Source organism: Mustela erminea, chromosome 1, assembly GCF_009829155.1.
Source record: "Mustela erminea isolate mMusErm1 chromosome 1, mMusErm1.Pri, whole genome shotgun sequence".
Lineage (NCBI taxonomy): Eukaryota > Metazoa > Chordata > Mammalia > Carnivora > Mustelidae > Mustela > Mustela erminea.
In genome coordinates this window covers 95,870,941-95,897,799 of record NC_045614.1, presented here as the reverse complement: position 1 = coordinate 95,897,799, position 26,859 = coordinate 95,870,941, and the positions used below count along the sequence as shown (strand labels likewise).

Genomic DNA, 26,859 nt, shown 5'->3' with positions numbered 1-26,859 from the left:
TCCCTGCTGAGCAGGGAGCCCAGTGTGGGGCTGGATCCCAGGACTCTGGGATCATGACCTGAGCTGAAGGCAGCCACTTAACTGAGCACCCAGGTGCCCCAGACCTAACATTTAACAAAATAAATATGGTCAGCATTACAGTTTGGGGGAAGTATTAGCACAATATTTGTCACTGGTTTTAGTTAAGTCTGGCTGAATTAGCTAATCTTGAATTAATGTTATGAGACAAAAATTGGAAAGTATTTATAATAAAGCAGGATTTTTACCCCCCTTAGATTTACGACAAGACATGTTGACACTCCAGATGCTGCGTTTGATGGATTTACTTTGGAAAGAAGCTGGTCTGGATCTTCGGTGAGATTTCTAGTGACTTTATTTTTGTCTCATGTTGTATTCCTTCCACAGCTGAATTTTTAAAACTTCCTTTTTATTCCTTCTCTCCTGCTATTATTATTAATTGTTATTTGTGGTAATATTTATATAGCATTGTACAGTTTATAGTGTACTGTCAAATACATTGTCTTATTGAAGTCTCATCAGATGTAAAACTTTATATGTACAGAGATTCCAGAAAGAAAGAGGCTTGAACTTCCAGTAAAACCTGGACAGACAGCAAGAGTCACGTTCTATCTAACCTGTGATTTTAAAGGTGCTCTCATGAAGGATGCACTGGCTGGTGGTCCTGGGAATGACAAAGCCAGAGAAGGGCCTGCCTGTCTTCTTAGCCTGGTAGCACTGATTCTACTACCTTTAGGAAAGGGAAGTGTTTAGGGGTTCTTTTAGGGTTTTCAGCTTGTCACCATTATTAGGGGTAGACAGCAGAACAGCTATATGCAACAGAAAAAAAGAAAACATAATGGATTTTATTTATTTATTTGACAGAGAAATCACAAGTAGTCAGAGAGGCAGGCAGAGGGAAGGGGAAGCAGCCTCCCTGCTGAGCAGAGAGCCCCAGGTGAGGCTCCATCCCAGGACCCTGAGATCAGGACCTGAGCCGAAGGCAGAGGCTTAACCCACTGAGCCACACAGGTGTCCAACATAATGGTTTTAAAACTTTAATCATTACCAAATCTTCTAAGGTGAGGAGCAAATGAAGATAATTACAAAAAAAAAAAAAAATGTTGATTGCATTTGTATAACAATGTAAGATATGAATCTTATAAACCTAAAAAATTAAATGTTAAGCCTTACCCTGGGCATAATATAAATAATGAACAGGGTAGAAGTCTGTAATAATCCTAAATATTTTAAAAGCTTATAAAAAGAGATATGGAGAAAAGATGTGAAAAGGCTGTTGATACAAGATATAAAATAAATACACTAAAGATTATATGAACACAGTCAATTCCAGCATAGATGTACAAATTACAAGAAGAGTTGGAAACCACTAATTTCCTAGCAAAGATTTTGTTAAATGATAAACTTGTCTAAGAGACCATTGAAGCAACAGAAACAAATATTTTCATATACCTTTGTAAATTAATATAAACCTCCCTGTATCAAGTTTTTTTTTATATCCTCTATCCAGTGTTTCCAGAATTTACTTTAAAATTAGAAATGTGGGCGCGCCTGGGTGGCTCAGTGGGTTAAGCCTAATTAAGGGTTAAGCCTTAAGCTTTCGGCTCAGGTCATGATCTCAGGGTCCTGGGATTGAGCCCCACATTGGGCTCTCTGCTCAGCAGGGAGCCTGCTTCCCCCTCTCTCTCTGCCTGCCTCTCTACCTACTTGTGATCTCTTTCTCTGTCAAATAAATAAATAAAATCTTAAAAAAAATAAAATTAGAAATGTGGAGGGGTGCCTAGGTGGTTCGCTTGATTAAGCCTTTGAGTCTTGATTTCAACTCAGGTCTTAGAATGGTGAGTTCAAGCCCTGCATTGGGCTCCCTGCTGGGTGCAGAGCCTATTAAAAAATATTAAAAATGTGGACAGAAATTTATGCACAAGGATATTCATCCTTGCTTTATTTACAAAAAAAAAGAAAATTAGACCACTGTGGTTAAGTGTCTGACTCTTGGTTTCAGCACAGGCCATGATCTCAGGGACCTGTGATCGAGCCATACATCAGGCTCCCCATTCTGCAGGGTGTCTGCTTGTCTCCTCCTTCCTCTGCCCCTCCCCCTACCCTTCCTCCACATCTCTCTCTCCCTTTCTCTCTCTCTCTCTCAAATAAAGAAAGCTTTAAAAAAATAACTAATGTACTCATATGACCAAATATTTCAGGTATTTTACATTATTGTTCATAGAGAATTGCTTAACAATTTGGAGAAAATGCTTATCTTCAAATGTCAAGAAGAAAAAGTGAGGTGCAGAAGTGTTTTCATAGAATTATTTCAGTTGTATTAAGAACTCACTGAGGGGCGCCTGGGTGGCTCAGTGGGTTAAAGCCTCTGCCTTCAGCTCAGGTCATGATCCCACAGTCCTGAGATCGAGCCCTGCATCGGGCTCTCTGCTCCGCAGGGAGCCTGCTTCCTCCTCTCTCTGCCTGCCTTTTTGCCTACTTGTGATCTCTGTCTGCCAAATAAATAAATAAAATTAAAAAAAAAAAAAAAGAACTCACTGAAAAGTGACATGCTAAAATATTGACAAACTGGGGCGCCTGGGTGGCTCAGTGGGTTAAGCCTCTGCCTTCCGCTCAGGTCGTGATCCCAGGATCTTGGGATCGAGTCGCTCAGTGGGGAGCCTGCCTCCCCTCTCTCTCTGACAGCCTCTCTGCCTACTTGTGATCTCCCTCTCTCTCTGTCAAATAAATAAATAAAATCTTCCAAAACAATTTTGGAATAATAAATTTTTAAAAATATATTGACAAACTAAAATGGTAATAGGCATTATTTCTGGGTGATGTAATTAAAGACAATTTCACCCTTCATGTACCTATTTCTTTTCTTTTTTTATTTTTTTTTCCTCAACATTTTATTTTTTTATTTTTTATTTTAAAGATTTTATTTATTTATTTGACAAAGATCACAAGTAGGCAGAGAGGCAGGCAGAGAGAGAGGGAGAAGGAGACTCCCCACCAAGTAGAGATCCCCATGTGGGGCTTGATTCCAGGATCCTGAGATCATGACCGGAGCTGAAGGCAGAGGCTTAACCCATTGAGCCATCAAGCACCCCATTAACATTTTAAAGTAATTCCTACACCCAGTGTGTGGCTTGAACTCAACCCTGAGATCGATAGTGGCACGCTCTATTAACTGAGCTAGTCAGGCACTCTTCGTATACCTGTTTCCGTAGTTTTCTTCAGTGGGCTTGTATTCTTTTTTTTTTTTTTTTTTTTTTCCTTCAAATCAAGGATTAAAAAACAGCATGTTTCGTGATAGTAATATAGGTCCGTACAGTTTTAAACTTTTTTCTATGCTAGTTGATGGTTTTACCTTTTCCTCTTTTACTTAATTCTTTTATTTTTCTAAATTGTGGACTATTTCATACATGGAAGTACAGAAAATAATTTATTATTTTTATATTTTTACATTGGGACTTAATAAATATATCTTTAGCAATTAAATGAGAGTTATTAACATGTTTCCTACTTTTTTAAAAAAAGGAATTAAACACGCAGATAAAGTTAATGCATTCTTATCCCATTCTGCCTTCTCACGTTTCAGAATTAACCACTGTTTTAAATCTGTAATATGTATACTTTTAGGCTTTAACTATATTTTGATATCTATTCTATGTTTTAAACTTTAAATAAATGCTATTATATCACATGCAACTTTTACTTTTTGTCTTCACAACATTTTTGGGGATTTATTAAGATTAATATGTGAAGTTCTAATTTCTTACTTTCACTTCTTTACTAATACTTTGAATAAATATAAAAATGTATCCATTCTTCTGTTACTAGCTATTTACATTGATTACATTGATTCTTCTGTTACTAGCTATTTACATTGATTGTTTTTTCAAGAATAACAAAAGCTTGAGTTTGAACACTTCTCAACAGCTCACTCTTCACATATGGAAGAGATGTTTAGTTTATATAGCTGGAAGTGGAATTACTCCATCATAAGGCATGTGTATTTTTACATTGACCACCATTGTCCAAATGGTTGTACCAGTGTTACACTTTCACCCAGAAATATCTCCTTGCCAAGCAAACTTGTTGATTTTTTGCAAATCTAGCGGATATAACGTGGTATCTCATAGAATTTAAATTTGCATTTCTTTTATAAATAGCTTGGTTCTTTGTGTTTTCAGTGTTGAAAAGTACTGTGTTTTTCTCTCTGCTATAAATTACCTAGATTCCTTTAAGGTTTATACTTTTAGTTAAGTTTTAAAAATTGTTTTCTCTGTGCAGTTATCATTAAAGATACTCTTCTAGGGGGTGCCTGGGTGGCTCCATCAGTTAAGCATCTGTCTTTGACTCAGGTCATGATCCAGGAGTCCTGGGATCGAGCCCCACATAGGACTCCCTGCTCAACAGAGAACCTGTTTCTTCCTATGCCACTTACCCTGTTCATGCTTTCTCTCATGCTCTCTCTCTCAAATAAATAAATTAAATCTTTTAAAAGAAAGATACTCTTCTATATATTATATTTTGTAGTGTTCTTTTCCCTCTTCCGTCCCTGCGAAGATTTGGTTCTGGTGTTGTTTTTTTTTCCGAGTCCAGGTCTTTTTGACTATGATTTTTCTTAATGGTTATTGGACTTAACAGATTTTTTTCCCTCTTGAGTTAATTTAGAAGCTAAAAATTGTCCAGTTCATCAGTGTTTTAAGGTTTATTATCATACATCTTTTATAACAGCATCTTTTAATTTTTTTAAAGATTTTATTTATTTATTTGACACACAGAGAGAGAAATCACAAGTAGGCAGAGAGGCAGGCAGAGAGAGGGGGGGAAGCAGGCTCTCCGATGAGCAGGGAGCCCGATGTGGACCTCAATCCTAGGACCCTGAGATCATAACCTGAGCTGAAGGCAGAGGCTTAACCCACTGAGCCAACCAGGCGCCCTAATTTTAAAACCTCTTCTGTGTTTAATTTTTCTCCTTTTTTGCATGTGTAAAATTATTTTATGTGCACTGTTTTTGTTACTCTAGAGGTGTGCTGCTTAGTATTTCAAAAGAAGGAGCTTGTAATTTTGTTGATTTTTTTTCTATTTTATCATTGATTACCTCTTTATGATTTCCCTTTAGTTGTGTTTATTCTGTACTGACTTTTTGACAAGCAAGTTGACTCTAGCATTTGACTCTTGATTTTGGCTCAGGTCATGATCTCATTGTTGTGAGATTGAGTCCTGTGTTGGTCACCATGCTGGGCGTGGAGCCTGCTTAAGATGCTCTCTGTCCCTCTCACTGTTCCCTCCCATTCCCACTCATACTCTGACTCTCAAAATAAAAAAAAATAATAATAAAAATAAATAAAAATTCTCTGAGAGCCTTATGGGGTCTTGCTGCTTTTTAAAAAATTTTTTATTTAAATGCAGTTAGCCAACATATAGTACGTCATTAGTTTCAGATGTAGTATTCAAAAATTTATCAGTTGGGTATTGTCTTGCTGCATTTAAAATTTTTTATCAGTATATTTTGCCATTTTAATTTTAATATGTCTCAGCATGGGTTTGGTTTTATTGATTTTGTTGGGGGTTCTCTGTGACTCCTGGATTTGGATATGTTTCCTTCTTCAAATTAGGGAAGTTTTCAGCTATTATCTCTTCAAATAAATACTCTGCCCCCCTTTCTCTCTCTTCTTCTGGGAATCCTGTAATGTGAATGTTACTACAGTTGATGGAGTCACTGAGTTTGTTAAGTCTATTCTCATTTTGCATAATTCTTTTTTCTCTCTTTTATTCATCTTGATTTCTTTCCATTATTCTTTCTCCTAGATCGTTAATTCCTTCCTCTGCTCTTCCAGCCTGCTGTTATTGCATCAAGCATGTTTCTAATCTTGTTTATTGCACTCTTCATCTCTGTTTGATTATTTTTTTAATCTCTGTATTAAGGGTCTTCAACTCTTTCTTCCATGTCCAGGGGGTGTCTTTGTCATAAGTACTTTAAATTTTCTGTCAGGCATGTTACTTATTTCTGTTTCACTTAGATCTGTAATCCTGGCCTCGTTGTGTTCTTTCATTTGGCACAGATTCCTCTTTCTTATTTTGTTGAAGTTGCTGTGCCTACTTCTATGTGTTAGGAAAGCTGGCTACATCGCCTGTTCTTGAGGGTAATGGTCTTAAGAAGAGGTCCTATAGTGCCCTGAAGTGTAGTGTCCCCTGTTCTGCACAGCCTGGCACTTCCAGGAGTGTCTCCAACATGTGCTGCATATGCTGTGCTATTGTGCGCTGGCTCTTTTTCTTTTCTCTCTTTTTTTTTTAAGATTTTATTTTATTTATTTGACAGAGAGATCACAAGTAGGCAGAGAGGCAGGCAGAGAGAGAGGAGGAAGCAGGCTCCCTGCTGAGCAGAGAGCCTGATGCGGGACTCGATCCCAGGACCCTGAGATCATGACCTGAGCCAAAGGCAGAGGCTTAACCCACTGAGCCACCCAGGTGCCCCTGGCTTTTTTTTATCATCAAGGCTAGTCATCTGCAGAAGCTCTCTTTGCGTTTTTGGGGCAGTGTTTTGTTCCTGGCCTGAATGTGATTTTAACTAGAGCTCTGGAATCAATGCCCTGCATAACTCCTGAGTGGGGAGATGTTGTTCTAGAAGGGGCTTGGGGCATTCTTCTGACAGAGGGGTCCTGCTGTGCTGGGCTTAAGGCAAGAAGGACTGGGAAGGGCAGGTCCGCAAGAGCACGGGGAGATGAGACTTGATATAAGCTAGTTAGGTAGTGGGTGTTGCCTTTGTTGCTCATTCCGGGAGGAGGCTCTACTTATGCTGAGTTGCAGGGTGCCTGCCAGTTTATTTGTTTCTGGAGGGGTCTGTCCTTGAAGCCTGCTTCTCTGGGATGCTTCAAGATGAACAAATAACCTCCCTATTTTGTACCCTATGCACTCTTCAGATAGCTATTTCCAGGCTCTATGTGGCAGGCTGTTTGCCCTGCCTTCTCTCCAGGAACAGTCCCAGTGCTGAACTTTAGAACTTTAGGCTTTATGCCCTGCTGGTTTTAAGATGTCACAAAATTTGGGCTCTCTTGTTTTCCAAGCTAATTGCTACAGGGATTGGTTTTCCTTGTGCACTCCTCTGTGTGGTAATCTGTCTCCATTCTCCATCATGATAGCTCCCTCCCCACCACAGTGGCCACAGTCCATTTCTCTCCCACGTGATGTCTCTGTACTTCTACCTTCTTCAGTGTGGCCTCTTCTCTACCTTTAGTTGTAGAGTTTGCTCTGCCAGTTTTCAGGTCGATTTCTAGGGTATTTAGAATGATTTGATAGTTATCTAGTTGTATTCATGGGACGAGGTGAGCCTAGGGTCCTCCTGCTCTGCTACCATCTTTCCAGTGGCTCCACTCCTGATCTAGTTTAAATTACTATAACTTCCAAGTGCATTGGATTTTTTTGTTGCTGTTGTTTCTGGTTTTTTATTTTATTTCTTTATTGTCAGAATTATGTGGTCAGTATAAATATCACATTTCTTAAGAATTTCTTTATGCTTTAATAAAAATGTCCAGTTTTCAAAAATCCTATTTGTGAGTGAAAAGATTCCATATGCTGTAATTATTAGCAGTAAGGTTATAAATCAGTGTATTTTATCAAGTTTGTTAACTGTGTCCAAATCTATACTTTAATCAAATTTTTACTTAATTTCACTTCGAAGATATGTTAAAACCTCCCATTATAATTGGCATTTGTCAGTTTCTGCTTGCAGTTTTGTTAGTTTTCTCATTGTAGTTTTAATTTGTATTTGCCCAATAACAAAGGATTTTGGCCAGCTTTTAATGTGCTTACTGGTCATTTGTATATCCTCTTTGGAGACATAGCTATTTAAGTCCTTTGCTCATTTTTTTTTTTAAGTTCTTTTTTTTCCCCCCAGTAATCTCTACCCCCAACATGGGGCTCAAACTCATGAGCCCTAGATCAAGAGTCAGATGTTCTTCCTACTGAATCAGCCAGACACCCCTTCGTATATTTTAGATACTAAACCCTATTAAATAAATTATTTGCAAATGTTTTCTTGCATTCTATGGGTTGTCTCTATACTTTCTTGATAGTGTCCTTTGATGCACAAAGTTTTTAATTTTGATGAAATTCAATTTATTTCTTCTTTTTTTTTTTAAGATTTTATTTATTTATTTGATAGACAGAGATTACAAGTAGGCAGAGAGGCAGGCAGTGAGAGAGAGGAGGAAGCAAGCTCCTGGTGGAGCAGAGAGCCTGACGGGGGCTCGATCCCAGGACTCCGGGATCATGACCCGAGCCAAAAGCAGAGGCTCTAACCCACTGAGCCACCTAGGCGCCCCTATTTCTTCTTCTTCTTCTTCTTCTTCTTCTTCTTCTTCTTCTTCTTCTTCTTCCTCTTCCTCTTCCTCTTCCTCTTCCTCTTCCTCTTCCTCTTCTTCTTCTTCTATGTTTTTGGTGTCAGTTTTAAGAAGTCATTGCCTAATAGAATATCATGAAAGTTTATATTTATGTTTTCTTCTGAAAGTTTTAGTGTCTCTTGATAGTTTCTATTTGATGATTCTACATTTTTGTACTTTTCCTTTAGTTCTTTAGACATGGTTTCTTTTAGTTCTTTGAACATACTTAAAATAGATGTTTTAATTTATTTTTATTTTTTATTTATTGGGGGGGAGGGGTAGAGGGAGAGGTGCAAGAGAGAGAATCTTAAGCAGGTTCCATGCTTAGTGTGGAGTCCCAAGACTTGGTGCTCAGTCTCACAACCCTGCATGACCTGAGCTAAAATCAAGAGCTGGATGCTTAGCTGACTGAGTCACCCAGTTGCCCCTTAAAATGTGATGTCATGGGTCATGGGATCAAGACCCATGTCAGGTTCCATGCTCAGTAGGGAGTCTGCTGGAGATTCTGTCCCTCTGTTGCTCCCTCTACTCTGCATGTATGCCCTCTCTATCTAAAATAAATAAAGTCTTTTTAAAAAATAGGTGTTTTGGGGGCACCTGGGTGCCTCAGTGGGTTAAGCCTCTGCATTTGGCTCAGGTCATGGTCTCAGGGTCCTGGAATTGAACCCTGCATTGCGCTCTCTGCTTAGCGGGGAACCTGCTTTCCCCTCTCTCTCTGCCTACTTGTGATCTCTCTCTGTCTGTCAAATAAGTAAATAAAATCTTTAAAAAATAATAAAAAGATAGGAGTTTTAAAATTTGTGTCTGAAATGTTCCTTGGTGACATTTTTTATATGGTGCTTTTTTCTTATGTATGGGTAATATTTTCTTGTTTCTTTGTATGTCTCATACATTTTTGTTGAAACCAAACACTTTAAATAATTTGGCAGCTCTGAAAATCAGATTCTAATCATTCTTTAGGGTTTTGTGTTGTTGCGGTCTGTTTATTTAATGTTTTATCTGAAGTAATTATATGTAAAGTTTGTATGCTCATATGTGGTTACTGATTTCTCTTCTTGATTACTTTATTGGTCAACTAGTATTTGACCAAGGCTTCCTTGAATCCCTGAAATCTGTAAGTTTTCCGTTCTTTACTGAGAGACTCTATGTGTTAGGGTAGTTCCTTCAGCAGCCAGCCAGATCATTCAGAATTGTGTCTTAGCCCTAACTTGTGTAATGTCTGAATGTTAGCAAGAAGTGATAACTATGACCATCTAAATTCTTCACTGCACTGTACACTCCCCTGGGTATGTATAAAACCCTATCCATGCATATGGCTTTGTAGAGTTCTATGATTATGTTGGAGTTTTTTACTGTCCTCTATGGACACCTAACTCCCCAGCTTTTTCCTCTAAGCTTTTTGGTTAGCCTGTTATTTGCCCAGCTGTTACTTACTCCGCTTTTACTTACCCCTTAGATAGCTGCAGTGTTAGTTGATAGTGAATTTTTTTTCCCCCCAAACACCACAGTAAACGGCACTTCACAGTAGGTGAGGTCTGATTCAGATCAGAGAAACAGAGAATTGTGAGTGAGCTCTTCCTGGGAACCACTAGAGAGTTTGAAGAATGTTAGCTCTAGAAATGGGGCCAAAGGACCTCCAACCCCATTTTGCCCCCTCTAATGGCTAGTAGATTACTGTATGCACTGTGACTGTGGACTATTCATTGTCAAGTCTACTGTGGAACTGGGAAGGTGGGAAATTGAACTATGTGATGATATAAAACAGCCGAGATTCAGCTATTTTCTTCAATAAACACTTGCTGATTGCTGCAACTCTTTCTTACATTTCTATATTACTTAGTCAATTCTGACATTTTTTGGCTAGTGTTCTTGTTGCTTTTAATGAAAGACCAGATTTTTAACTTCCTTTTTTTAACTACCTGTTTTTGCAGACATCACCTAGTTATAGAATTTTAAAATCCAGATTTATAGCTGCTTTCCCTAGAAACCTTGAAGATGTTATTCCATGGTATTCTGACCTCTGTTACTTTGTAAAAGACTGCTGTCAGTCTAAATAGTTTTTTTGTTTGTTTTTTGTGGGGTTTTTTTGCCCATTGTGGAAAACAAATTTCTCTTTGCCTTTGTTTTTTGCAGTTTTTACTGCAATTTGTTGGGTTTCTTTTAGTTCCTACAAAATGTATCCATATTTTTCAATATTGCATTACTTCCACCTTCATAGTCTTCTGCAACTTTGGTAGAGGTGTGTTGGACTTTTCTGTCCTGCATCTCTCTTAACCTGTCTTACCTATTTCCCATCTTTAGGTGACATTCTTTGTAGTTTCTTATATTTGGTCTTCTAGTTCACTAAATCATCTAGTTCACTAAATTTCTCTTCTACATTGTCCAATTTCATTTTGTTGTGTAGTTGACAAAATTTGGTTTTGAATTCCTTTTAGTGTGGATTGTGTTTTCTCTGAGTGTCCTTTGCTCCATAGGGTGTGAAAGTATCCTCTCAAAATATTTTGGGTTTGAGTTTAATTTGTGCTGTTTCTCAAGGTCTTTACACACGATCAGTTTTTATTTTAACGTTTTGCCTTCATGCTCTCAGATTTCACAGGTAGTTTATACTTGGATCTCACGAGAATGTAGGAAGTCTTGAGTTTTTGCATTTTCATGAAACTTTTTCCCCCCATCCAGTGCTCAAGGTAGATGGCAGACTTTCATGCTACATCTTCTGATCAGTGAGCAGATATTTTCTAGTTCCTGTTTCAGACACTTGAAAGCCCTTTCAGATCCTCAGCCTTGTATTAGGATCTCAGGTCCAGATTCTGTCTCTTCTGGGCACAACAATGTATCTGTTTTCTCATGGACATTAAAATGTCAACCAAGTCAGTGACTTCCTCAGTCAGTGCTATGAATAATCTATTTCTGGAACCCAGAGCTTTTTTCTTTCATTAACTATAACTGTTTATGGAACATTTTTGACTTTATCTTTTTTTTTTTTTCTAAGATTTTATCTATTTATCTGACAGAGACATAGCCTGAGAGTGAACGCAAGCACGGGGAGTGGGAGAGGGAGAATCAAGCTTCCCACTGAGCAGGGAGCCTGTTGTGGGGCTCGATCCCAAGGCCCTGGGATCACAACCCCAGCTGAAGGCAGATGCTTAACAACTGAGCAACTCAGGCACGCATTTTAGTATCTATAGCAGCTTAGTCTACTAGTTTGCTGTAAACAATTTTACTTGTCATTTACTTTATCCCTTTAAGATTATAAGAGCGTTTTCTGAATAATTTTTGAAACTTGAATTGTTTTCATTACTAAATATATTTTAGGATTTTTTTAACTTAAAACACTTGCTATTTATTGACTGAGCCGGATGTTCTATTAGGTTTTCACATATGTAATGTCGTGTAACTTAAAACTGTGAGATTGTGTTACTTTTTTTTAACAGATGAGAAAATTAAGGCTCAAGGGCTTTTAAACAATTTGTCAAAGGTTAAAAAATGTTAAGTGAAGGAGCCTGATTCAAATCTAGGTGTGTCAGCCTGGCTAGCTCAGTCAACTAAAGAGCGTGAGACTTTTTTTTTTTTTTTTTAAGATTTTATTTATTTGACAGGGAGAGAGAGACAATGTGAGAGAGGGGACACAACCAGGGGGAGTGGGAGAGGGAGAAGCAGGCTTCCTGCTGAGCAGGGAGCCCGATGTGGAGCTCGATCCCAGGACCCCAGGATCATGACCTGAGCTGAAGGCAGACACTTAACAACTCAGCCACCCAGGCTCCCTGAGCACAAGACTCTTAAATCTAGGTCCATCAGACTGTATACTTCATGGCACTTTTTCATTTTACAAGTAGAAGCAAGAAAGCAATCATGATGAGGCAGCTCTATAACCCTTTGTTTATCAAAGTGTTGTGGTGCCTCAAATACATAACTTTTCATTGATTTGTTTTTGTTTCTGTTTTTTTTTCTTTAAAGGAGTTTTAGTCTTAGATCTTTCCATGCTGTTGAGGTAGAAAGAACAGTTTGTGTTGGTATTGTTACTTTTATGGGACTTGTGACTGAAATAAGGAAGTAAGATTATGGTTTATCTAAAGAGGACCCTTTGAGTACCACAAATGACAGAGTTTTGCTTTTAATTTGGGAGGAATTTCTAATATAGCTATGTAAAAAGTAGAATTATTTTGGAATAGGCAGCAAGTTTTTTTTAGTCAAGCACATACACATAGGAAATACAGTATAGATAAGAGGAATGAGTGATTGTGAACTCTGCCTGAAGGACATAAACCCAGAGGGATCTGGTTTACAGCACCCCCCCAACCCCCACTGTTTGTATATAAAGTTTTATTGGCATGCAACCACGGCTCATTTGTTTACATACTGTCTGTGGCTGCTTTTATGCTGTAACTGCAGAATTGGGTAGTCTGCAATGCCTAAAATATTTACTATCTGGCTTAATCTCCAAAAGTTTGTTGACCCTTCCTATAAAGTAAACTCCTGCAAAAATTATTTTACTTGATTTTTTAAAAAGATTTTATTAATTTATTTGACAGAGAGCAGGAGAGCACAGGCAGGGGGAGCAGCAGAGGCAGAGGGCAAAACAGGCTCCCCACTGAGCAGGGAGCCCAAGGTGAGGCTCGATTCCAAGACCCTGGGATCATGACCTGAGCTGAAGGCAGTTGCTTAACTGACTGAGCCACCTAGACGCCCTGATTTTACTTGATTTATCCCATAAAAATGGAAGACTTTTCAAGCTTAGTCTAGTAATTCATTGGTTCTTCCCAAAATTATCATGTAAGCTACAATGTAGTCTCCTTTGCTAAAAGGAGATTCAGAGCATATGGGGAGTCATGTTCAGTTATGAAAGGTTGAGGTAAAATTTTTGTTTTTAAGTTTCAATGTGTACAGGGAGCCTGGGTGGCTCAGTTTGTTAAGCGTCGACTCTTGAGCTCAGATTATGAGATCAAGCCCCATGTCAGGCTCCATGTTAGACATGGAGCCTCAAGATTCTCTCCCCCTCTGCCTGCTGCAAACCCCCATCCCCCACCCACTCTCTGTCTCTCTCTCAAAAAATTAAATAAAAAATGAATAAAAAGTAAAGTTCTGATGCCTACAAGCCAGGTCCAAGGGACCCAGGAGGGATCCCACAAGACCAGCCAAGAGGGTCTTTGGCTTCATGCAGGACAGAAATTTACCAGGAGCCAGCAGGAGGTGAAAGCAGAGTTTATTGAGGATAATAGGGAGAGCAGTTACAGATGGACTGTCCCAGACACTTGGAAAGAAAAGGAGCCCGAGTCTTATCTTTGTTTGGGGGCTGGGGGTTTTTATGAGGATGGTGGTCTGACCTAAGTGTCCTCTCAGGTATCCAGGAACCAGTTAGAATAATGACAAGGTCCAGGTGTCCATCATAAGTCACTTATTACTTGAGGCCAGGGTCTTGGCTTTAAGATGCCTAGCACAGTGGTTTAGATATTACCTACAGTGCTAGAAGACTCCAAAGATACCATTAACTTTGTCCCTTACAAGGAAGACGTGCATTAAGGCAATTTGTAGGCCAGAAGTGCAGGTCCTAGCAAGAATAGAAGCAGGAAAAAAAAGCAAAAGGAACAAAACAGCTTTTGCTTTCATGGGGTCCCTTTGGTTTGCCTGTCTCAGTTCCATCAGCCTAATTAAAAACCCCAATCCTTTTCTCTTAGCTTTTTTATTTTACCTATTCTACTCAAATGTAAAGCTCATTTCATTGTGACCTCAGGCAAAGGGAGGAAATCACATGTGGGAGTGCTAGAAACAAACCTAATGTTTCTCTTATGGGAAGCAACAAGTGTCTAACAAGAAAAAGGAACTCGTCTGTTCAGTGAGATCTTTGCTGACTTCTTGTACTCTGACCCCATGTTTTTAAAATATGTAGAACTATAATTCTTTAGGGTTCATTCTAAATGAATACCTTTTTCTCACCAAACTTTTTTTTACTGTTTCTATAAATACGTGTTCCAGTATTCCTGTTGTTTGTTTTCTTTTGGCCAGCTGTTGAGGTTAAACTCGGTCACGTAGCACAAACTCTTCTAACTTCAATCTTAAATCTTCAGGTACATTCTATACTTACTACTTTGACCAGAATATTTTAGTACTTGTAACAGTACCATGTTAGCATGAATGAAAGTGTGTATATCTCATTTTCATTTTTCTCTGATGTCTCAAAAATACTCTTGGTATCTGTCATGTCAAATTTTAGAACATTTGTAAGCCATCAGTATGTTAGAACTCTCTGACCTCTTTCAGTCAATAAATAATAGATACTCAGCCTTTTCTGTCAAGTTTCACTGGTGGTCTATATATAAATCTATCTGACCTTTGGTAGATTTGACAGTCTTCTTCCACTCCCTGAATTTTGGATGGCTGTCTTCATTGTGACTTTACATCTGAATTACATTAATGGGATTTAGTTCCCTTTTAAGAGTGCTAATAAACAGTTTTGTAATGACACTGGTATCAGTAATCTTGGAAGGAAGGATTAAGGAAGAAGATGGAAGCAATGCAAACATTAGGTAAAGGAATTATAATTTCCTCCTTTGGAAGCAAGGGTCTCTGGTACCATTCTGATTTGGGTTGATGTGTCAGAGTCAAGGCTGGAGAAAATTTTCTACATACCCACTGAGAGTAGGGTTATGGGTCTGCCATCCTCTCTGCTGTAGAATTTGTATTTTATTTTATTTATCATTTATTTATTTATTTATTTGACACAAAGAGAGAGCGAGCAAGGGAAGGAACACAAGCAGGCGGAGTGGTGAAGGGGAGTAGTAGGCTTCCTGCTGAGCCGGGAGCCTGATGCAGGGCTCAATCCCAGGACCCTGGGATCATGACCTGAGCAGATGCTTAACGACTGAGCCACCCAGGTACCCCTAGAATTTATATTTTAATTCTTGTTTAGTGGAAAGGCAACAAATTGCTCCTTGGGTCAGAGATTGTGACAAAGGAAGAGAAACATTACCAGTTGTTAGAGCCTTTAAAAGAAGTGTGGAAGTTGAGTGCAAATTGGGCCCATGTAAGATGATCAGGACTCCAGGAGTTTGTCCCCAGCTTGACTTCTGTCAAACTGTCTGTCTAACAAGGATATTTTTTCCTTCCCATTGTGAGATTTTCATCCTCAAGACACTGAATGCTTTTATTATTGCATGCTTTTGAAGAGGAAGTTGTTGGATTTTTGCCCAGTTTGGCTGCAAATGAGGTGGGAGGAGAAGCAGGAAAGTGAGCCAAAGTTTACCCATGACTGTTTACCTCACATGGGTTGTGTCATGAGAAGGACAGGGATGCTGGGAAAGCTTCCATGCTCCAAGCTACTTTTCTTATTGAAGGTAACTTTTTAAAAGGAGAAGAAAAAATTAATAATGCAAATGTATAGCAGTGTATTGGTATATCAGGCTGCCAACATGTAGTTTGACAATTCTTCTGCCAGACTTCTTTTGTTAAGACTAGGAAAGTGCCTAAAAGAGGCATAAAATAATTGAATTCTTGGTTGTATGGAAACTTAGGGATTATTTAATGAAATATGGCTCTTTTAATTGGGTTGTTACAGTAATACATTTATACATTTTCCCAACACACAAACACCCCCCTCTTTCATAAAGTCCTTCAAAGCTTTCTCAGTGCTTTTAGAGAATGATGGAAGCCCTTACATGACCTATAGGGCCCTGCATAGTCTCACCTTGCTTTTGTATTCCCCTTATATTTTCCTCCAGCCCTGCTGTCCTTCCTCCTCATAGAGATCTTTTTAACTCTTGACATGTTCTCATGGCAGTTCTCATTCATACAAAGATAATATACGCATTTTGTATGAGTAAGGACTGCTTTTTTTTTTTTTGCTCCTTTCTGTATCACCAACAGCAAACATGATGCATGGCACATAGCTGTACCCATATATCTATTGAGTTCTAGAATCCCATCCATTGCATTTTCTGTAGTCACCTTTCATTTGAACTTCCCAAAGTATCACATTCTAGTTTGGAGTTGCTGTAAAGATAATGTAGTGTTTACAAAACTGAATAAAGGGGTGAGCGCCTGGGTGGCTCAGTCGTTAAACATCTGCCTTCAGCTTGGGTCATGATCCCAGGGTCCTGGGATTGAGCCCCGCATCAGGGCTTGCTCAATGGGAAGCCTGCTTCTCCCTCCTGTGCTCCCGCTGCTTGTATTCCCTCTCTGGCTCTCTCTCTCTGTCAAATAGATAAATAAATACTCTTTAAAAACAAAAACAAAAAACTGAAGAAAATATTTATAACCAAAAGAAGAAAAGGATAATATATAAAGAAGTCATATAAGTCACTAAGGTAAATATTTAAAACCCTAATAAATAGGGGAAGAATGTGAATACCTAAGTCATAAAAGAAAATCTCCTTAAAATGATTAAAAGATATGAGAAAATTTTTATTTTCTATAATTTTTCTATAGTTTTCTATAATTGTATAAATGAGATTCAGAGCAGAATGCTCCTTATCAATTAGTAAAAATTATTTTACGCAAGAGCAGTCTGAGAGGCCTGTTAAATAGTCAGTGACTCCAGAGACTTTTGCGTTTAAAAGATAATTTTAGAGCCACGCAGGCCTAGTTTTAAGTCTTAGATCAATTGCTTAGTTAAATGTATGGCCTTTTGCAAATTGCTTTTGTTTCTCATTTGTAAACTGGGAACTTACCTTACAGGGATTTTGTTGTTAAATTTATCTGTTCATTCAGAAATATTCACTGAGAGTCTGCTTTGTGCCTGGCACTTTCTCAGGCACTGAGGATACAGCCAGGAACAAACATCCCTGCGGGGTAGAACTTCCATCCAATAATGGAGAGAGGAACGATAAAGAAACAAAGTGTACAAGATGTCTGGATAGTGTAGAGGGCTATAGAGGAAAATTGAAACAGGGAAGAGATAGTAAGTGTTATGTCACAGATAGTTTCATAGTTTCAAATAGGATGATCAGGAATTTCTCACTGAGACAGAAACATTTCAGCAAGGACTTCAAAGAAATAAGGGAGTAAGTCATATAAAGGTCTTGGGGAGAGATGTTCTAGGCAGAGAAAATGGAATGAGAGAATGTTGTTCCTGCTGTGGTTAAAGAAAGTATGGAAGCCAGTGTAGTAGGAATAAAGTGAAGAAGGGGAGGAGACGAGAGGAGGTGAAGGGCCTTGTGAGCTATGGCAAGCATGTTAGCTTTCACCCTAAGGTGGGAAGCCAATGCAGAGCTTTTGATGGGGAGGAGTGACATAATATGTATATTTTTTATAGGGATTATATTGCTGTTGCATTTAAATGCTGTTACATTTAAAACAAACCATGGTGTGGGAGAAGGGAACTTGAGGAAACTTGAATAATTGAGTAAGGGTTGATGGTGATTTGGTCTAGTAGGAGCTGGAGGCAGAGAAGTCTTAAGTATACGTTTTCAAGATAGGTAAATCCTGGTAATAAGAGAATGAGTCAGAGGTGACGTTAAGATTGTCATCTTGAACAACTGGAAAGATGGAGTTGCCATTCATTAATAAAAGTAATGTGTAAAGTGCTTAGCCTGCTATGTGGCACCTATTGGTGCTCCATAAAGGATGGTTTAGAATAAAAATAAAAGACTTTTCTTTTATCTGATACACTTCTGTCCATCTGCACAAGCAAATAGAATATTTCACTAGAATAACTGGATAACAAATTATACATCTAGGTACATTGGAGTTCTAGTAAACTACTTCATCTGTTGGCCAGGAGATTCCCCCCCCAACCGAAAATAGGACTTTTATTTTTCCATATGACAATAAAACAGAAACAGCAAGCATAACAATAGTAATAAAGCTTTTTAAAAATCAAAGAAGAGGGGCCCCTGGGTGGCTCAGTGGGTTAAGGCCTCTGCCTTTGGCTCAGGTCATGATCCCAGGGTTCTGGGATCAAGCCCCGCATCGGGCTCTCTGCTCGGCGGGGAGCCTGCTTCCTCCTCTCTCTCTGCCTGCTTCTCTGCCTACTTGTGATCTCTGTCTGTCAAATAAATAAATAAAATCTTAAAAAAAATAAAAGAAGAAGCTTACTCTGTTAAAGTTTCATTTTATGAGTAACATATACATGTGACTATGCCCATTTTTTTTCTCTTTCAGGATGCTGCCTTATGGCTGCTTAGCGACAGGAGATCGCTCTGGCCTCATTGAAGTTGTGAGCACCTCTGAAACAATTGCTGACATTCAGCTGAACAGTAGCAATGTGGCTGCTGCAGCAGCCTTCAACAAAGATGCCCTTCTGAACTGGCTTAAAGAATACAATTCTGGGTTAGTTTGTTTATCATTCTTCTGAACAAATAGCCGAACAAATAGCCAAACAAATAACTGTTCTTTCAAGTAGAATCATCTGTCCTAGAGGAAATGTTAGTGTTATTTATTGCTTTATTTCAGGTTAAATCAGAATGACAAATAGGCCTTCCTAAAGGCTCACAGATGGTTAGCATTAAATTCTACTTCATCTAGATCAAATTTCAGAGCCTTGTAGTAGTTACAATCTAAGAATTTATGAATTTTTAAAATAATTTTTTGAATTTGTCAGCTTCTGTAATTATATGAATGTATGAACTTATTAGTAAGTTTTCAGTAGATTTTTACAGTAGAAGTGAGTGAGTTTGTAGACTGTGATTGCTCCAAATTTAAAAAAAAAACAGGGCTGGGAATTGTGTTATTATTGGTTACTCTGTTGGACATAGTATCATGGACATTTCGCATTGAATTCCTTGTGAAATTCACAAGGAATTTCACATTGAGGGGAAACACTGCAGGTATTTTTGGCTAAAGACTTAAAAGTCAGATTTATATTTTATTCATTGGCAAAACCAAAGGACTTGAATGTAAAGATTAGTTTTCAAATTTTGATCTTAAGACCTTGTCTGTAAAGGGTCTGTATTATTAACTTCTAATTTAAGTAAGTGCTTTAAAGTGTTGTAACTATAATACTTAACTCTTAAATATGGAATTAAATTATTCTTACCTAGGGTTAGGTCAAAACTGACCAAAAAATGTCCTATAGTCCAGCATCAGCCAGCAAAGCAGACAGTCTCCTCTTGTTATGTATTTGAGCTTACTCCCAACCCCAGTGAAGCTCAGTCCCCAGGACATAGCAGTTTGAATGGCTGAGGTCCAGTTATCTGAAGTCTTGGAGACTTCCTGCTGACTCCTTTCTGCTCGGCTTCTGCAGTGTTCACCCTCCCTCTCTTGGCTGATCCAGAATGTTCTGCTCATAGCAGCTCCGTATTGCCTTTGTATTCACTGCAGCTCATGGCAGCTCCGTGTTGCCTTTCTACTCACAATTAAAAAGGAAGCAAGTGTGAATTGGATCTCATCCTGTACTTTTGGAGACTGAAAACCTTTGTTGATTCTATTATTTATTTTTTTCTCTTTTTTCAGGGATGACCTAGACCGAGCCATTGAGGAGTTTACCTTGTCCTGTGCCGGCTACTGTGTAGCTTCTTATGTCCTTGGGATTGGTGATAGACATAGTGACAACATTATGGTCAAAAAAACCGGCCAGGTGAGCTGCTCCCTAGATCTGCTAAGGGCCTCGGTGATGCTATTACTTATATACAGCACAATCTCTTGTGCAATCCAGGCAGGTTCTTTAGTGATTCTTGGAGTCATGTCTTCATGCTTTCCTTTTATTTCCCAAACCTTGTTTCATATACCATCTGCTTCATATATTTGTTGGTTGTTTGCTTAAAGTAAGGTGATAAACACTTATCTACTGTTTGAAAAGTTACTGCAGTTATTTAAAATGACATTTCAATATAAGATTTGGGGAGAGGGGCACCTGGGTGGTGCAGTTAGTTGAGTGTCTGACTCTTGGTTTCACCTCAAGCCATAGTCTCAGGGTCATGGGATTGAGCCCCACTTCAGGCCCTGCACTCAGTGGGAAGTATGTTTGGGACTCTGTCTCCTTCTCCCTCTCTCCCTCCACCCCAGACTCTCTGTGTGTCTCTCTCATTCAAATGAATAAATAAATCTAAAAAAGTTTTTAAAAATGATTTGGGGAAGAATTATTGAGGTGGTCCTAGGACACTAAGCCAAAAAAAGCTTTGTCAAGGAAAAAGATGGGCAAAAAAGGAAATATAGTTGTAGTATACTGTTGCCACATGACTTAGCTTTGAAATGGATTTACATAGCCTGAACAGTATAAACACTGAGTATTGATTTAACCAGAAATTACGAGGCACAGTAGTGCCTCATTGTATAGTATTACATCCGCACAAAGTACTAAGTCTTTACCATCCATAATTTACTTCATTTTTAAAAAGTGGAGGAAAAACCCCTGAAAGAGTGGGGAGAAGTTACCTCTAAATAGTAGCACCCAGTAGCACTAAATAAGGCAAAGCTATACTTTCTTTTTTATTTCCATAGTAGAAATATTGACCAAAATAGTTTGATATGTAGAACTATTTGACTTTTTAAAATCAGACATATTTATTATTTGGATGCATTTTTCTTTTTCTTTTTCTTTTTTCTTTCTTTCTTTCTTCCTTTTTTTTTTTTTTACTTGCACTTTTTAAGCATTTGTCTTTCCCACTGGGTAAATGCAGTTCAATAGCTGGTCTGGGTTATTACTGAGTATAAAAGATCTTTGAATGATAGAAACACTCTTCTCAAGTGACCCAATAGCTTTTGAAAAGAGAAGAGGGCTCATGAACATTTTGTAATGTATGTAGTTATCAAACCAGTATTTTGTACACCTGAAACTAATGTAATACTGTGTTTCAACTATATGTCAATAAAAGGAGTGAAAAAAGGGCTCAGTTGAGGATCAGTGTGGTGTTGAGTCTAAGACTGCTGAAATATTGCCTTTCTCTTTGGAACTAAAGAAACAATAGAAATTAAGTGCCATTTGTTTTCCAGCTCTTCCACATTGACTTTGGACATATTCTTGGAAATTTCAAGTCTAAATTTGGCATTAAAAGGGAACGGGTGCCTTTTATTCTTACCTATGATTTCATTCATGTGATTCAACAAGGAAAAACAGGAAACACAGAAAAGTTTGGCCGGTGAGTATTGTCCTCATGTCAAGGATAAACATATCTGACATTTTCTCATCTGACTAGCTAGACTAGCATTTTTTAGCTGAGATATATTTAGATCAGGTAAATATTCAGTCTGCTAACTGGGGGCTTTTGAGGAGCTTGCCTGTCAGATCCATGTTCTGGTTCAGAGAGGAGAAATAATATAGAAATTTGAAATAAGTTACTGTGTCTTATTCCAGTAGTATTTATACCACTTTTTATCTGTCTTAGAAAATTCTCTGAAACTGTTAAGACATTTCATAATGAGATGTTGGGAGCGACAGGCACTTTGCACTCATTCTGAGGGAGCCAGGGTTCAGAACTTTATAATCTCTAATCTAGTCCTCACTACTTGTTTCTAAGCACATTACTTGTCTTCTTGTCTTGTTTCTTTGTCTTAAAATAGGGACAAAAATAATTAAGTTTTAGGGCTATTTTGGAACAGCTGGTGGCTCAGTCAAGCATCCAACTCTTGATTTTGGCTCAGATCATGATCTCAGTTTCGTGGGATTAAGCCCCATTGTCAGGGCTCCGTGCTCAGTGGGGAGTCTGCTCCTCTCCCTCCGCCCCTTTCCAAGCTTGTTTTCTGTCTCTCTCTCTCAAATAAATAAATATATTTTTTAAAGATTTTATTTATTTATTTGATAGACAGAGATCACAAGTAGGCTGAGAGGCAGGCAGAGAGAGATAGGAGGAAGCAGGCTCCCTGCTGAGCAGACAGCCCCATGTGGGGCTCGATCCCAGGACCTTGGGATCATGACCAGAGCAGAAGGCAGAGGCTTTAACCCACTGAGCCACCCCGGTGCCCCAATAAATAAATATTTTTAAAAAGAATTTAGAGCAATTATGATAATTAGAGTTAAGTAATGTGATGTGACCAACTTATACTATATGCTTGCCACGTGACTGCCTCGAGTTTCTGCAGAATATACCTCTTGGGTGTTCATTTGTTTATTTGTTTGGGGGTTTTTTGGGGGGGCAAAATTAGGAAAATAGTATTGGATGGTCCTTTTTTTTTTTTTAAGATTGATTTATTATTTGACAGAGAGAGAGACAGCTAAAGAGGGAACACAAGCAGGCGGGTGGGAGAGGGAGAAGCAGGCTTCCCACTGAGCAGGGAGCCCAGTGCCGGGCTTGATCCCAGGACTCTGGGATTATGACCTGAGCCAAAGGCAGATGCTTAATTGACTGAGCCACCCGGGCGCCCCTTGAATAACTGTCTTTAAGAGGAGAGAGAGGGAAAGCAAGATGATGTGGAGGTGCAGTGCAAAAGTATTGATACTAATTGGGGGGAAATCAAATAAATTAGTCTCTATTAGACTACAAATAGACTACAGTGGAATTTGGCTACAAATGTAGAATCTGCAAATATGTTCAGAAATCCTCATGGAGGGGCGCCTGGGTGGCTCAATGGATTAAGCCACTGCCTTCAGCTCGGGTCATGATCTCAGGGTCCTGGGATCGAGTCCCGCATCGGGCTCTCTGCTCAGCAGGGAGCCTGCTTCCCTTCCCCTCTCTCTGCCTGCCTCTCTGCCTACTTGTGATCTCTGTCTGTCAAACAAATAATAAAAAAAAAAAAAAGAAAGAAATCCTCATGGATTATAAATTACCACTTGTTTTAGAACTAGTTTTGGGGTCTCAATTAAAAAGCACACAGTAGGGGCGCCTGGGTGGCTCAATGGGTTAAGCCTCTGCCTTCGGCTCAGGTCATGATCCCAGGGTCCTGGGATCTTGCCCGTCATCGGGCTCTCTGCTCCGCAGGGAGTCTGCTTCCTCCTCTCTCTGCTTGCCTCTCTGTCTACTTGTGATCTTTGTCTGTTGAATAAATAAATAAAATCTAAAAAAAAAAAAAATACACAAGTCTACTTTAAAAAGAAAAAAAGCACACAGTAAATGTTACGTAGTCTTTTATAAAATTTCAATTTAGTGTGTGTCATTTTAGACAGATTTATTAGTCTATGTAGATTTTATTCTTGAGACAATTTTCAGAGTTTTAAAAATCAGAAATGAACTGTTCAGTAGAAATTAAAGTCTAGATATGTCTCTCTTGCTTCCTTTTGTGAAATTTGCTTCCTTCTCTAATATCATGTTGTGATTTGTTGCGTCAACTGAAGCTTCCGCCAGTGTTGTGAGGATGCATATCTGATTTTACGACGGCACGGGAATCTCTTCATCACTCTTTTTGCACTGATGTTGACTGCAGGGCTTCCTGAGCTTACATCAGTCAAGGATATACAGTATCTTAAGGTATGAACCCCTTTTCTTTGTATATGGGAGTTCATAGGCATGAAGCTCAGCTATACCTACCTGTTTCGTTCAGATGTTCAAAGGGAATAGAACAAAGCCATTTCTTGTTAGACTGCTTTTACCCAGCAGCTGAGTAATTGTCGTGCAGTAATCATAAAACGTCATCTTCAAAAACCCTTTGGCAGAGATTATATTATCACCCTACCTTGTGTCATTCTCTATCCTGCAAAAGGGATTTAAATAAGAACATGAGACACACAACTTAATGGTGCTAGGGAGGTATGACTTAGATTTTGACATTTGCGTGTCACTGTGGAAGATATATGAAATCAGATTTTTTCCCTTTTATTTTTAGGACTCTCTTGCCTTAGGGAAGAGTGAAGAAGAAGCACTCAAGCAATTTAAGCAAAAATTTGATGAGGCACTCAGGGAAAGCTGGACTACTAAAGTGAACTGGATGGCCCACACAGTTCGGAGAGACTACAGATCTTAATGATCAGCCTTTGCTCCTAATGTATTTGTTGGTTTTGTTTAGTTTTCAGTTTGCACTTGCACTAAATTGAACACAACCCTGCCAGAGATGTTATAAAGGGAATGAAATCCTGGAACTCAGTTAAATTAAGAACAAGGCATCCCACAGAACCCAATCTGAACAATCCCCAATGACCACCCTCTGCTTCATTGAATGCTTCCAAGATTCATCATAAAAACTCCCAACATAATGGATAATCATTTCCTGCTGACTTTGCACGCCGAAGAATGCTACTAGAGATTGTTTTCTGTCTTATTCTTCTCCTCCTCCCCCCCCCCTCCTCCTCCTCCTTCTTCTTCTTCTTTTTAAGTATTTGGTACTTTTCCAGAAAGGTGTAAATACTTCTTTTTGTATTGTGACCAAGTGTTATCACTCAGCCAACTTATCCACACCTGGGGACTGGTAGTTGTTCTTACTTTCCAAATGAGGCTTAAAAGAAAGGTATCTTTCTTCCCGTTTTAAATTATATCATCTATAAATTATAACGTAATTTGAAGTTATTGTTATTTTTCAAAAGAAACCTTTAAATCTTTAGAAAGAGTAACTCTTTTGTTGATATTTATCTACCATGACAGCGTCATTCCTACCAGACTTGTTGAAAATCTGCTCATGAGGCAAATATAATATATATGCTGCATATATATTTATAAATTTCTAGTGGGAGTTCTATATAAAAAGACATATCTTTGTTTTTTTCTGTTTTTTAAAGTTTTACAAAAAGCAGAGCTTTTTCTTGTTACTTTTTTAGTTAACTGTATGAGATCCAGTTCTTCCAGTTGCTTCTGTAATGAGGCACATAGTAATTTCAGTTTTACATGGTATCTATGAAAGAGTTCACTTCATAGAGCATAATACTTGAGCAAATGCATCCAAGACAAAAAGCAAATGAAAAGAAACTATTTATAGAATCATCTCCAGACCTAAAATTCAGTATTTTAGTAAAATGCCAGCTGTTCTTACTGTATTTATTAAAACTTGTAATAATGTGATTTTTTCAAGGATATTAGTTCAAATTGAAATGGTTTCATGCCACATGGAATTCTTTAATTTATTTGTTGAGGTACCATACATTTAGGGTGCTAGATGGCAAATAATGTTAATATGTGCAATAAGAACTACTGGTTTGAATGTGTAAATGGATGCTCTTTCGGAGTACTGGCAATATCCAGCAAAACTACTGCTTTTTCTCCAAAGACTTTTGGGAGCTCTCAATCCTCAGTGACATGAGAAAGAGAACTGAGTATTTACCCTGTGACTGAGTTTTCTATAGGAATTTTATTAAAGATTGTTTAATTTTGTTGTTCTCCTTCATGTTCTCAGTCAAATAAATGGGTGAGCTGGTTTCAGCTGCTCTTGGGATGTGTGGGCTTTTTCTTTATGGACAGCACAGGCCTTTGAGTCTCGGCACTGGGACCCTAAGAGATCATCAAGTCAATAAACAAATCAATCTGAGAAGCAGACTGAGGCTCATGGTCTCTTTGACTTCTCTCTCTACTTCTCAGCCCAGTAGGCAGTGTGGGAGGCCTCTTGGACTTTGGTGGGAGGCTGAGGCGTATCAGGTTTTCATATCTTGGCAAGGCACCCTGAGGTTGGGGAGAATGCCCCTTCAGTGACTCAGTACCCAAGCCAAGGCCAGACTATAGCCACTTTGTAGCTCTCTTCCATGAGGCAGATGGTCAGAGCAAGTCATAGTTTCTTAGAAATGTCACCTAAGGATAGAGATTGACCTCTGAACTGACTATTCCGAGAGCTGGCCCAGACTCAGAACTCCAGGAATAACACTGTGGAAGGATAGATTTGTCAAGGATCTTTGTCCGGTAGCAGTCTACCTTTCCATGCACTACGTCTTGCAGGTCAGGGGTTTGGAGACTGCTGAACATTGCCAGCTACAAGTGGGCACTACTGTTCGAGGAATCTCCTCAGCCATAGGGAGCCTTGGTAAATATATGCCAAATCAATGAATGTGAATGTCAAGAGTAAGAAAGGGAAATGAGGGGCACCTCGGTGGCTCAGTGGGTTAAAGCCTCTGCCTTCGGCTCAGGTCATGATCCCAGGGTCCTGGGATTGAGCCCTTCATCGGGCTCTCTGCTCAGCGGAGAGCCTGCTTCCCTTCCTCTCTCTTTCTCTGCCTGCCTCTTTGCCTGCTTGTGATCTCTGTCTGTCAAATAAATAAAATCTTAAAAAAAAAAAAAAGAAAATAACAGGACATCATTTTGAAAAAAAGAAAGAAAAGAAAGGGAAATGAACCTCCCTGGACAGTGCTGGGCCTGAGCTCAGGATGGCTCTGGAGTCCTCTCTACCCTCTCTGCCATAAGTCCCTCAAAGATAACCAGTACACTGTGACACAGTAGCCTTCTGTAGCTGCTGACCACTCCTTACAGGTGCTTCCCACATACTGAGTTGCATATTTCTGATTCTCAGGGGCTCTGGCAGAGGCAGAGAAGAGGAGGTAGAAGGCAGAGGATACCAGCCTGGAGGTCTGGGCTGCAGGAGGAGCTTGTTGCTGGGGGCTGGTTATCTAGCACCTTGGTTGTTAAGTGCTCTGGTCAACAATAAATCTTAGCAGAAAACATTTGGCTCCTTGTCTTTTGGTCCTTTCCCAAGTTTATCCAAAACAATGTTTTGGAAACCCTGTGCATTTCAATACTTGAGGGCAGCCTCTGTGTCT

At 38.9% G+C, this 26,859-nt stretch overlaps 1 protein-coding gene across 6 annotated transcripts in view; it reads left to right on the top strand.

Moving 5' to 3' along the window:
• Positions 1 to 25,649, top strand: part of PIK3CB (phosphatidylinositol-4,5-bisphosphate 3-kinase catalytic subunit beta) — a 205,855-nt gene extending 180,206 nt beyond the window's left edge. For all 6 annotated transcript variants that reach the window (XM_032334525.1, XM_032334489.1, XM_032334499.1 and 3 more), the window contains 6 exons: positions 276 to 354; positions 18,483 to 18,650; positions 19,773 to 19,896; positions 21,252 to 21,397; positions 23,527 to 23,659; positions 24,015 to 25,649. In XM_032334525.1, the coding sequence (XP_032190416.1) occupies positions 276 to 354; positions 18,483 to 18,650; positions 19,773 to 19,896; positions 21,252 to 21,397; positions 23,527 to 23,659; positions 24,015 to 24,152 (788 nt within the window). In that variant the 3' untranslated portion in view covers positions 24,153 to 25,649. The remainder of the gene's footprint in view (positions 1 to 275; positions 355 to 18,482; positions 18,651 to 19,772; positions 19,897 to 21,251; positions 21,398 to 23,526; positions 23,660 to 24,014) is intronic.
• The last annotated feature ends 1,210 nt before the right edge of the window (positions 25,650 to 26,859 follow it).